The following is a 13,392-nucleotide window of genomic DNA, read 5'->3' as shown; positions in this document are numbered from 1 at the left end:
CTGGGTACTATTTTCATAGCATTGGCACTAGTAAGGTTGCTAAGTAGCTTACAAGACAATGTCTTCTTACAATAAAGATGAATTGGCATTTTTATATCAAGTTTGTTTAATGCAGTTAAGATTTTTATAAAATAAAATAAAATATTAACTTACGATTCATTATTGCTGTTCAATAGGAGGTATTTTTTAATAACCAGAACCTGCGTATGGTTTAAGCCTTCGTAGTTCACATCAAGACCTGTGATATCTACAGAGGAAATACCATCTTTCATTTCACTTGGACACACATCATGTAGAAGAGCAGCTATATCAGGCATAGACTTTGATAGACTCTTGTTTTCTGTGTTAAGAGTTAAATAGTTCTCATTTGGTTCAGTCAGCAATGGTTCTTCTGGAACATTTACTGGAGTTGTTTCTTCTTCATTTTCATTGTTTTCATGATCAGGACTCAAATGAGAAGAGCAAGTTGAACTCACTCCGCTTGAACTGCGGATACTGTCTGAACTTACATGTTTGTAGAGACTTTGTCGATTCTCTTTATGAGTTGAACCTGAGTTCCATGAGAATCTTTTATGAATAGTATTATCAGGATGTTCTTTTCTTTTAAGTTCTTGGATAGAATCAGCAGTATTGTACCGTTTTTCAGTCTTGCGTTTTCTTTCTGATTTACATTTTGTCTCTTCTGCAACTCCTCGTGAAAGCCAGTCAGAACTAGCACAAGATGGCATTGAATGGCTTGTCTTCATTTCTGAGGTTGGCAGCAGAAGAGAAGAACCTGTTTGTGTTTCTGGAGATGGACTTTCACAGACAATAAGTGGGCTTATCATTGTTTGTTCAGAAGTGCTGTTCTGAAGCTTTTGTTTGGTAAAAGAGAAAGAGTTTGGTCGGCTTTTCTCATGAAACTTTGGGGAAGGAGAAGGATCAGTAAATTTATCATATTTTCCTTCCTGGAATGAACTTCGGTATTGTATTTTTGGAGAAGTTTTAATGTCCCCTATGGTTTGGTATAGCTGATGTCGAACAGGTTGGTTAGCTTCATTAAACAAGAGCTGAAAAAAAAAAAAAAAAATTACTTTGTCACAGCAAATCTATTTATTGCAATGATTATAAGACTTGTGATAAGAAGGACATTGACTAAAAATGAAAATTTAATGCCTAGATGAGGTAGAACAATTAGAAGAGTGAAAAGATTTTATCAGTTTTTTTATTTTTTTAATAAGCTGTTTTTCAACCTTTATTGATCAAGTCTCTTTCAGTAAAAAGTGAATTCAACCAACTAACTACCTGAAATCTTTGGCAGACGTAAAGAATGTGGACCACACCCCCTTGTTTTTTTTGGAGCTATGTATTTTACTCAAGAATAGTCCTCCCCAAAGTGGAAGTACTTCCACCTTCTCTCGAGGAAAATTTTATATGGACACTAGTGACAAAAGGAGCAGTTGATGTATTTGTATAGTTTTTTCTAGTCTTTGTCATCTATTTAAATATGATTATAAGACTTTAATCATAATAAAGTCTTGACACCAGTGTCTGCAACAACAAGACTGGTGCCAAGCTGTATCAGTTTAAGTTGATGGTCTTTTCCCTTTGATACACATCAGTGGTGTAGAGAAGAAGGACTTTCATGCATGAATAACTGGTAATCTTCCACAAAACAACTTTCCCAGGCTCATATGAACATATGCAGATGCAGGGTGACTCTTAACCCATAAAGCACTGGGATTAAGGAAAAGAGATTCTCCTAGAGAGAATCTCTTTTCCCTTTTTTTAGTTGCTGTGTCTGGGAGCAAGGAGCAGTGCCTGTAGTGTTTGCAAGTCTTCCTAGATCACTGATACTGGTGTTATTAATGTCCCTTTTGAATCTGTGTAAATAAAAATCTAGAAGGTTGACATTCTGAGAAAAGGAGGAGTGGGCACAGTGATTAATGCAGAGCTTGGGACATTGAACACACCAAGAGTGATGAGTGAAAGATAAGCAGAGAGGGTGGAAATGCCTGAATGGAGGTAGTTTGAACACAGTCAGTTCTGAGGGGCAGAGGTCATTATAGAAGCAGTAGAAAAGGCTACTACACATTCGAAGCACATTCTCTACTACTACTAACAGTGTCACCTAGGTCATAGAAGCTATCAACAACTTCTAGAGAGTCCTCCAAGCATATGAAAGAATTAATTTCATAGTGGTTCTTACTACTAACTATGTATGTGTATTCTGCCACATGCAAAGTCTTCTTTTCTGTCAACTTGCTGGTTATCCCATTCTATGTCTTGTGTTTGTATAGTTTATATTGAGTACACCGTATTGGACTCTTACCTACCTGACCTGATCATCTACAATTGAATAATAAAAACATTAAGGTAAAGATAATGACTTGAGGAAAGAAGGACTTAGTTTCGTCCACAGACTGAGAAACTCCTTTACCTTTGCTTTGTTAATATGTTCGATGAAGTTTTTTATAGAAGCAGAATCAGCATGGAGGATGAATGCCATTATAGGAACAATGTAATCATTTGTTTGTATCACCAATATGGATCCTGAAATTCAAAGAAGAAAACTGAGTTAATTGGATGAATGAGAAACAAGTTAATATGATGCCATGTTTAAATGAAGCATGTCTAATCTGATTGGAAATGAGGAAATGTCTATCTAAAGATAGTGAGTGGAGAGATGATACCAGGAGAGAAACCATATACACAGGATGCCTGCTTTTATCAATTATATTATGTAACCAGAAGCAAAGAATGTAAGGTCTTCCTTCCTTTCGTTTGCTATTTACTGAAACACCTACTCATCACATAAATGGTTCAGTTTTACTTAGCACTGCCAGAACTTGTTGCTACTGACGATGATGATGACAGTGACAATGATAATTATGACGATAGTGCTGAAATAGGGAGCTATAAGAGAAGGAACTGTTGGTGTTGATTGCTTAACTGGGGACCAATCCTAAAACTGCTGGAAGTTATGTAACACTATAACAGAATTCCTCTATATTAATTGGTAATCTCCAAACGGATATCTGCTTTCATTCTTGGAAATTAGTAATTAGCAACTTAAAGGAACAAGATAACAGATACACTTAGATACCAAAATCAGTCACAGAAGAAAACCATGGAGGTGGTGGCAGTGGTGATGATGAGTAAGCAACTTGATGAATGAATGAACCTTTATAGAAAATATCTTCTCTGTCGATCTACTTGGTGGTGGTGGGGGATGCAAATGTACAGTAGCCTTTTCTACTACAACTCTAATGACTTCTGCCCCCTATATCTTGGACCCATGTTACATGCTACTCAGTTATCATCATCCCATTTGCCTATTCTTGCCTCATTATTCTTGTGTTCAACACTACAAGCTTTGCACTAATTACAATAATGTTGACAGGGAAAAATAACATTCAGTGAAGAGAGACAATGATTGGTTCCACCTTTTTAAAGCCCTACATATTCTGGAATTTCCTTATGAATATGTTCCATATTTCTGAGACGATACATTCTATACCTAGTTGAAGATTTGGAGAAAAAATTCCAGTTAAGGAAGCCGAAACTAGAATCAAGAGATTTCAAAATAAACCTAACAGAGATAGGAGTCTACACTGCCGCTGCCACCATCATTTAACTCCTGTTTTCCATGCTGGCATGTGTTGGACAGTTTTTGGCATGGTTTCTACAGCTGGATGCCTTTCCTAATGCCAACCATTTTACAGAATATACCAGGTGCCTTTTAGATGGCACTGGCACCTGTGCTTTTTATGTCACACCAGTGATGGTGCTTTTTACATGACACCATCACCAATGGGGTCACCAAGTACTTTGCAAGACAAAAAAGGCAAATACATTATCTAACTGAATTCGGTTTCCATTATTGTAGTAAAGTAAAATATTTTGTTGCTATCTTCTAAATGGAAATGATTAGTTTAGATCAGTATTTCTCAACTGGGGTTCCCTGGAACCTTAGGGATTCCATGAGAAAGAGTGAGATAAGCTAATGTTAATTTCATGATCGTAATATTACTAGACATGCACAACATTGGTTATTGTAATATTGTAATATAAACATCATCCTATCTCACCTGTCATGTTATCAAAAAAATATAACTATTTAGTGATGTCTGTAATTTATGGATACCCTATATATATATATATATATATATATATATATATATATATATACACATACACACATATTGTTAAAGAGGACAAAAAAAAATGTTAAGGCAAGGCAAACATCTCAAATCATATACATTATTATTATTGGATGTTTACAACATCAGGATTTTAATCCACATGGATCTACATAGGATTATACCTGAAGACTTATGCATTTGTTTCTACAACATTGGAAAGTTGAACTATGAACTTTTATGCTTCTTTTTTCTTCTCTCTCTCTTCATTTCCTTATTCCTTTACTCCCTTCCTCTATGCCATCATTCCATTAATATATACCCTTCTGATTTTTCCCTATTTTTCCCTATTTGTCTCTGATGATGGAATATCCCATACTCGGGGATATTCCAGAAACAGCTGTAAGACTTTGAATTTGTTCCAATAATAACAATGCATATGACTTGAGATGTTTGCCTTGCCTTAATGTTTGTTGTCCTCTTTAATAATTATATATCTGCTGCATCGGAAATTTTCAATGGCTCCATAACTACTGTTTCAGCTATAACCTTGGAGCCCTAGTAATCCGTTACAGCACTTACCTAGCGTACCTAATCATCTAGATCACCTGTGAACTAAACCCCCCATATCTTGTATACTTGTATATATATATATATATATATATATATATATATATATATATATATATATATATGATATTTACCATGTGAACTATGATGAAAAAATATGAGTAAGATATGGTATATAATTTTTTTTTGTGTAGGGCTACCTTGAGACGTAATTTATTTTAAGGGTTATGTAAGGGTAAAAAAATGACAAACACTCGTTTAGATTGAAGGTTTCACCAAGACTTTCATAATTAATGAGTTATACACTTGGCATTATTAATGCCATTGACTATTTGAATGTTATAGCCCTGGGCTGACCAAAACCTTGTGAATGAATTAGGCAGATGGAAACTGAAATAAGTCATCATATGTGTATGTGAGTGTGTCCTTGTTTTGACAAGTAAAGGTTGGTGACAGGAAAGGCATCTGTTTATAGAGTATCTCCTGAAGAAGGCTTGTCTAACTTGTGTCAACAAGGAAAAAAAACAAACATAAAAATGACAATGATGATGATTTTTGTTAAAAAAGTCAAGGCAGACAACTCTGAAATCTAAACTGATAAAAATATGAATTGGGAGTGGGGTTTCATGCAGTGGAGATTGAGATTTTATATACAATGTTTGGAATGATAAACTACAATTCTTTTTTTTCTTTACTTTTTTTTTTTGCTTTGTTGATATGTTAGCTAAGAGTGGAGGGACAGTACCCATGACCTCTGCAGACCCTCTTCTCAGTCTGGTTATATTCATACATAATGAGGCAACAATTTATTTTAATTACATGACACTGATTTCAGCCTAGCTCTTGTTGCTAGTGTGATGAATGCCTTTGTGTTTTATACATATAATTAAAAAACAAATCCGGAATCCTTTCAGAGACCACAAATTAAAGGAAAAAGAACAAACAGTTGATGGATTGAGACATTTACACAGAACATTGTTTTTTTGTTTTTTTTTTGTAGTTCTGCACTCACAAAAGTGAAATCGTAGCTGACAATTAAAACTGGTTCCACAACCTTAAACAACAACTAACATATGAAAGGACTGTACTAACGATAATAAGTAATTGATTTTGATTATTTCTTAAGTACAAAACCAAAAATGCAAGAGGAAGACATTTCAAGATTGTGTAACATTTAGGCCTTTCTCAATCAAAAGCATTAGTGATATCAACATAATGAATTTACTTTAACAATGAACTGAAACTGGCTCTCAATCAGCTAGAAATAGCAGCCAAATCTCCACCAAATCACACCCTATTATTTTGAAAAAGGAAGGAAATGTTGGATAATGTCTCTGAAATCGTGATGGCACCTGTGCCCAGCGTCGCCTTTCTGGCACTTGTGCCCGTGGCATGTGTAAGGACTTTCGAGCGAGATTTCTGCCAGTGCCCCTGGACTAGCTCTTGTGCAGGTGGCACATAAAATACACCATTTTGAGCGTGGCTGTTGCCAGTACCGCCTGACTGGCCTTCGTGCCGGTGGCATGTAAAAGCACCCACTACACTCTTGGAGTGGTTGGTGTTAGGAAGGGCATCCAGCTGTAGAAACTCTGCCAGATCAGATTGGAGCTTGGCGTAGCCATCCGGTTTCACCAGTCCTCAGTCAAATCGTCCAACCTATGCTAGCATGGAAAGCGGACGTTAAACGATGATGATGATGATGATGATATAAAAATGCAATAGTTACAGCTGGAATGTCTTTGAGGTAAGGTCTCCAGGCTCAAGGTTGACCTAGAGCTAAGCAACAACAATAACTAAAATGTTCTTTTCTACTCAAGGCACAGGGCTTGAAATTTGTGGGGAGGAGGCCAGTTGATTAGATCGACCCCAGTACGCTACTAGTACTTAATTTATTGACCCCGAAAGGATGAAAGGCAAAGTCGATCTCAGCAGAATTTGAACTCAGAACGTAAAGACAGATGAAATATCACTAAGCATTTCACCCGGTGTGCTAACGTTTCTTATTTCTTTACTGCCCACAAGGGGCTACACACAGAGGGGACAAACAAGGACAGACAAACGGATTAAGTCGATTATATCGACCCCAGTGTGTAACTGTTACTTATTTAATCAACCCCGAAAGGATGAAAGGCAAAGTTGACCTCGGCAGAATTTGAACTCAGGATGTAGTGGCAGACAAAATACTGCTAAGCATTTCGCTTGTTGTGCTAACGTTTCTGCCAGCTCGCCGCCTTAACAATAACTAAAATAAGATCAACGTCAACATACTGAATCTGATGACATAACACAAATAAGGTGCACCATTTGTTCAGAAACAAAATGTCTTTAAAAAAAAATCACCCCAGGACCTATATGCAAAGTTGGGCCTTTCATAAGCTTTAATACATTAAAAACATTTTTCCAGAATATGCACACTGTTGAAATTGGGGTGTATCTATTATACCTATTTGTCTTTCATACCGTCAAATATGGTAATCATACTTTTCAAAGTTGGAAAAATTCATTAATTCAAGAGGAATTTTCACTAGATTTCAATAATTAATGGAATTGTAAAAATAATAATCTCACAAATGTTAATCACAAGATAAAACAAAACAAAAACAAAAAAAAAAGGTTATTGAAAAATCCAATAAAAAAGGGGGCATTAAGAAAAAAAAAATCAATGAAAATGCAAATTTACCTTTGTCTTTGAGTTCTGCAAGGCTAATTTGATCAACTCTAATTGGTGGTTTCAATACTTTCAGACGATCATTAAGTTTTTTCAATTTGCATATAAGCAGAAGGTCAGTGAAAAGATAACATTCGACATCTTGCTGCTGGGAGAACAAAACAAAAAGCTTTAGTATAACAATTCCTGTCCCACATCATTTTTTTTTCTGTTTTAACAACAACCCCATTTCATGTCTCAAAAGTTATAGTGACTCATACACCACTACCACTTAATAACCAGTATTGGGTTTGTTTACATCCCCATAACTTAGTGGTTCAGCAAGAGATTGATAGAATAAATACTAGACTTTAAAAAAAGCAAACAAACAAAAAAATCTAAGTAGTAGGGGTAATTTGTTTGATTAAGACCCTTCAAAGTGGTGCCACAACATGGCTACATACAAAACTTTGGAAGAAATGGGAAATTGTGAAAGGACTCCAGTGGAGGATTGAAACCACACTGTGTGTAGAGTAAGATTACTGGAGACTTAGTTCTTGCTGCATGGTATTCAACACCACCAGCACAACAATAAATAATAATAATAATAATGTGAAGATAGTGCCAATTTTTGCCTGGTCGTTGGGGATAGTAATAGGAAACATCAAGAAATGGTAATAATAATCACTTCCACTATCGGCACAGGGCCTGAAATTTTTGGGGAAGGGATAAGTTGATTACATTGACCCAGTGTTTCACTGGTACTTAATTTATCGACCCCCAAAAGGATGAAAGGCAAAGTCAACCTAATGTGAAGATAGTGCTGATTATTGTTGGGTCCTTGGGGAAAGTGTCAGAAAACATGAAGAGGAATATCAAGGAAATTGGAATAGAGTGCCCCGTAGAACTTTTTCAAAAGGTTTGCCTTCTTGGCACAAACACAATAATCAGGATAGTTGAAAAGAACAGATAGCATGGTACTGTAGGCTGCAGGCAGCAAGCCCACTATGCATGCAAGACTCCAGGAGTTTCAACAAAACCCAAGTAATTGAATGAAACAGAACATCTCAAAATAAATAGAGCAACAAAAGGGTTAATATGGATCTAGGAGTCAATTTATCCATGATCATCATGTCTTTTGTCTTTCTCAATTATGATGTATCTAAGACTACATGTCTTTTCTCTTTTCTAAAACAAGTGGTTGTGATTTTAGAGAGATCTAGCAGCTCTTTTTAGCACTTTAAATGACTACATAGAAGATCTCTCTTCAGTTTGTAGTTTCTAGAATTTGGAAAAATTAAATCTAGTGGCTACAAATAAATCTATAAAACCTTTTATGAATGAAAGACAGCAAAATTTTAAAATATTATCACATTTTAACTCTCTCCTTTAAGCATTTCTCATGTAATTTCAACATTATCATCATCACCACCAACTCTTTCTAAAAATAATAGTGATTATCATCATCATCATTACTTAACATCCACTGGTATTGGCTGGGTAGTTTGGCAGGATGCAATGGGTTCAAAGACTGTCTCATGCTCTGATGTCGGGTTTTGCATACTTTTTATGGCCAAACACCCTTCCTAATGTCAACCACTTTATAGAGTTTACTGGATGCTTCTTTTTTCACACCATTGGCACTAATGAGATTGCCAGATAACTTGAAAGGCATTAAAGAAAAGGAGAAAAGGTAAAAAAAAGATCCTTTAAGTGTAGCCATTCAAAAGCTGAAAGTAGACAACCCTGTACAGGGTGCTTTTTTCCTTTAACAGGGTAAGACTATAGTAGAAAGGGAGGCAGCTTTATGTTCAGGCAAGAGGGATTAAAGTAAGAGAGAAAAATGCAACAATTAAAAAGACAAAATTAACTGTAACAATGCGATAACAATTTATAAAATAAGCAAAATTTTACCCGGACTGTAGAATCTTTAAACTTCATGCTACAGTGGTGCAGCAAACAGCGGCTTTGTTTGGCAAGGTAATTTGGCATTTGTGATGTAAGGGTAAATTTTTGATTGTAATGATTCAAAAGCTGAAAATAAACAATCAGATAGAATTTATATATAGATATCATTTCATCATCATCGTTTTAACACCTACTTTTCCATGCTTGCTAAGGAAGATTTTCTACAGCTGGATGCTCTTCCTGTCATATTTCTCAATGGCCAGTATTATTTTTGCAAAATACTGCAATTGAATAACACAGTTTGTACGATAGTGACATTAATTTACAACTGTCACACTTAGTCAAGACAAAGGGAAACAAAGATGTGTACACACACCACACACACACATATATATAGTTGGAATTTACAAGAAAACAAAAGACGAAGACAGGTGTGTAAACAACAAACAGGTGTATTAGTTTAATGCTCGGGAAGGTGAGAAAGTCTTTTATGTTTTGAGCTTATGCTCTTCAACAGAAAGGAATACGAGAAAATAAACAGAGAGAGAATAAAAAAGCTTTAGTGGCTAGCAGTCAATCATGGCGATGGCCAGACAGAGGTGGTCAGACAAGAGAGCTAAGAAGAAGGGAAGATAATAAAGTAGTGGTGATCCCAAAACGAAGGTGCACATGCGTGTATATGAGAGCGTGTGGATGGATATATATATATATATATATATATGTATTAATGCTTGTTTTTATGTTCATTTATAATAAAAACAATTTTACATTAATCTGGTGGATTACTCTATACTTTTGTAGAGTACAAATATATTATTCCTAAACAAGAATGCTGTTGACAGTGATTTTGAAGTTTTGGCCAGCTAAGCCATAGTTGGAATGTGATGCATTATAGTTAGACTTGTCTTTATATAGTCTTTGTTGAGTTAAAATCATCTTTGGGTGTGTGGGTTTAAGGTGGGAATTAAATTTTTACGGCTGGTTGATATGGAAAAGCGTTTTGGAAAAATTTGAATTGATTAAATTTGGGGTGATGTTCATCATCATCATCATCATCATTATTTAACATCCACTTTCCATGCTAGCAAGGGTTGGATGGTTTGACTGAGAACTGGCCAGCTGGGGGTTGCACCAGGCTCCAATCTGATTTGGCAAGGTTTCTACAGCTGGATGCCTTTCCTAACACCAACCACACTGAGAGTGTAGTGGGTGCTTTTTATGTGTCACCATCATGGGAGCCAGTCAGGGAGCACTGGCACCGATGACGTTTGGATGGTGCTTTTCATGTGCCACCAGTATGGGAGCCAGTCAGGGGGTACTAGCATTGACTATGTTCAGATGATGCTTTTTATGTGCCACCAGCACAGGAGCCAGTCAGTGGGCACTGGCATTGGCCACATATGCATGGTACTTTTTTACATGTCACTGGCATGAGAGCCAGTCAGGGGCGACTGGCATTGACCGATGGCACTGTTATTGTTTAGAATTCATTCATGCATGTAGAACTATATAAACAAGCCTGTAGGTGTTTCTCTTTTGTTGGGTAGGCACAAGGTGTGACAGAATTTTTGTTACTGTTGGTATTATTGGATTGAATCTTTTTGCTCTGACAACATAAAGGTCAAAGGTATAAAGTCCAGTATTTAGGCCCTTAGCAATTGTATGTGTCAACTTTATTTTACAAAAGTAGGTGGTGGGTTTAAGCTGGTCAATTCTTTACTTGCTGCAGTTATTATTTAAGGTATTTCTTGTTTTCATTTGTAAAAGTTTGGGCTATTAGTCAGGTATGTCATGGCTTTGTTAGTATAGGAAGTTGTTTCTCTTGTGCTTTGATGTTCACAAAAGTATTTGAGTAAAGGTTGTATATTTATATGTCTCTGTAGATGTTCACTGTTCCATAAACAGTATAATTAGTATACAGGAATGTTAACCTGCCTGTTTTATGGAAGTAGAGTTTGGTGTTTGCTTACAAAATTTCTTCAAATTCTGTTCTAGATATATGACCTTAGCAGAGATAAGCAACATTGTGGGTCTTTACATATTAAAAAAATTACATAACAAATTCCCATCTTCTTGCTGCTAAGCTTCACTTGTTTCCAAGTCCTGACATTTTTTCATGGAACTTGAGAACAAATGACATTGTTTATATGACAGTGATAGTTGTTTAGAATTCGCTCACAATGCCAAGACAAGAAGGGAGACAGACAGAAGACAGAAAGACACAAACACATGCTCACACACACATGCATGACTGATTTTTTCTATTTGTCAACTAAATCCACTCACAGAACTTTGGTCAGCCCTGGAGCTACAGTACAATATATTTTCCCATGATACTGTGCAATGGGACTCAATCAAAACAATGTGGCTGCAAAACAAAGTTCTTAACCAGACAACCATGATTAAAAATGCAATAAAATAAAAATCCTGTTAAATTACCTTAACACATTCTTCATTGGGAGCTTCACAACCTTCATAAGATTCAATCCGAGAAGCAATTGCATTTAACTTATCACTTTCTCGTTTTTCGCCAACAATGAGATTCACATCACTGACAAAATTCTCCACTGTCTGGATCTGGTAATGAAAGTAAAATAAGTTTATAACAAATAATTATACTATAACAGATAGTTGCATCATAACAGATTTATTTTGTTAATTAAACCCTTTTGTGGCAATATTTCTAATAAGCAAATTTGATATGAGTTTTAATTAAATTTTCAACACAAAGTTGAAGAGGTTTAGTAACATATCTGTTGCCATCGTCATTGTCATCGATTAACGTCCGTTTTCCATGCTGGCATGGGTTGGATGGTTTGACTGAGGTCTGGAGAGGCAGTGGCTGCACCAGGCTCCAATCTGGTCTGGCAGAGTTTCTACAGCTGGATGCCCTTCCTAACTCCAACCACTCCGAGAGTGTAGTGATTGTTTTTTATGTGCCACTGGCACAGGAGGCAGTAAGGCGGGCCTGGCAACAATCATGTTCAGATGGTGCTTTTTACGTGCCATCAGCACAGGAGCCAGTCAGTGGGTACTGGCATCAGTCACGATTGTTTGGTGCTTTTTACGTGCCACCGGCACTGGAGCCAGTAAGGTGGGCCTAGCAACAAACACGTTCGGATGGTGCTTATATATATATATGTCTTTATTGCCCACAGGGGGATAAACATAGAGGAGACAAACATAGACAGATAAAGGGATTAAGTCAATGTAATTGACCCCAGTGTGTAACTGGGACTTATTTAATTGACCCTGAAAGGATGAAAAGCAAAGGTGAATTTGAACAGCGGAATTTGAACTTAGAATGTAACAGCAGACGAAATACCGCCAAGTATTTTTCCCGGCATGCTAACGAGTGGTTGGCATTAGGAAGGGCATCCAGCTGTAGAAAACTTGCAAGATCAGATTGGAGCCTGGCACAACCTACTGGTTTGCCAGTCCCCAGTCAAACCGTCCAACCCATGCCAGCATGGAAAGTGGATGTTAAAGATTGATGATGATAATGGTAGTGTATTATGCATACATTTTTATGGTATATTTTTTCCTATAGCATATCTATAAGAATAATATATGCCAGTGGTTCCCAATCTGTGGTCCACAGTGGTAGTACTAGGGGTCTGTGATCATGTTAAGCTGACAGACCTTTCAATATCCAGGGGTCTATGGGACAACTCATTTAAATATAAGGAGTCCTTGGTAGTGAAAAGGCTGGGTATCACTGATAAATGCCATTTGCTACCAGTGGTATAACAAGATTTCTCAGTACCCAGAGTAGGTGGGTCAGAAGTTCAAAGATATTATAAACACATTTCCATGAGCATTAATTAACAGGTATGATAAGCCAAAGAAAATTTTTCACCCCTTTGCACCTGCATCAAGAAAGCGGGGGGAATGACTCCACTCTTGCAATGCCTCTGTTTGCTAATATATTATGTACTTTGATAAACAATACAATAGCAAGTAGCATATACCATCAATCATTTATGACTTGTTCATTGATATTGCATACTCTTATCTATATTAAAATGGGTGTCAGTGACAAGGAGGTAAATTTATAACAAAAAGCCTCAACAGTTTATACAGTAAAGTATAAGGAAAAGAACGTGATAAAATACAAAAGTGTATGTGTGTGTGTTAGATAGTTAA

At 36.4% G+C, this 13,392-nt stretch overlaps 1 protein-coding gene across 4 annotated transcripts in view; it reads right to left on the bottom strand.

Moving 5' to 3' along the window:
- LOC106873908 (uncharacterized) overlaps window positions 1-13,392 on the bottom strand; it is a 344,369-nt gene that overhangs the window by 8,282 nt on the left and 322,695 nt on the right. For 3 of the 4 annotated variants that reach the window (XM_089349655.1, XM_089349657.1, XM_089349656.1), the window contains 5 exons: window positions 11,686-11,823; window positions 9,253-9,372; window positions 7,372-7,507; window positions 2,420-2,532; window positions 154-1,049 (listed from right to left, as the gene is read on the bottom strand). In XM_089349655.1, the coding sequence (XP_089205781.1) occupies window positions 154-1,049; window positions 2,420-2,532; window positions 7,372-7,507; window positions 9,253-9,372; window positions 11,686-11,823 (1,403 nt within the window). The remainder of the gene's footprint in view (window positions 1-153; window positions 1,050-2,419; window positions 2,533-7,371; window positions 7,508-9,252; window positions 9,373-11,685; window positions 11,824-13,392) is intronic. The other variant, XM_089349658.1, reaches the window with a different exon arrangement.

This window comes from Octopus bimaculoides, chromosome 3, assembly GCF_046866305.1.
Source record: "Octopus bimaculoides isolate indiv1 chromosome 3, ASM4686630v1, whole genome shotgun sequence".
NCBI lineage: Eukaryota > Metazoa > Mollusca > Cephalopoda > Octopoda > Octopodidae > Octopus > Octopus bimaculoides.
Note: the sequence above shows the minus strand (reverse complement) of the source record. Positions and strands in the feature narration are given on the sequence as shown.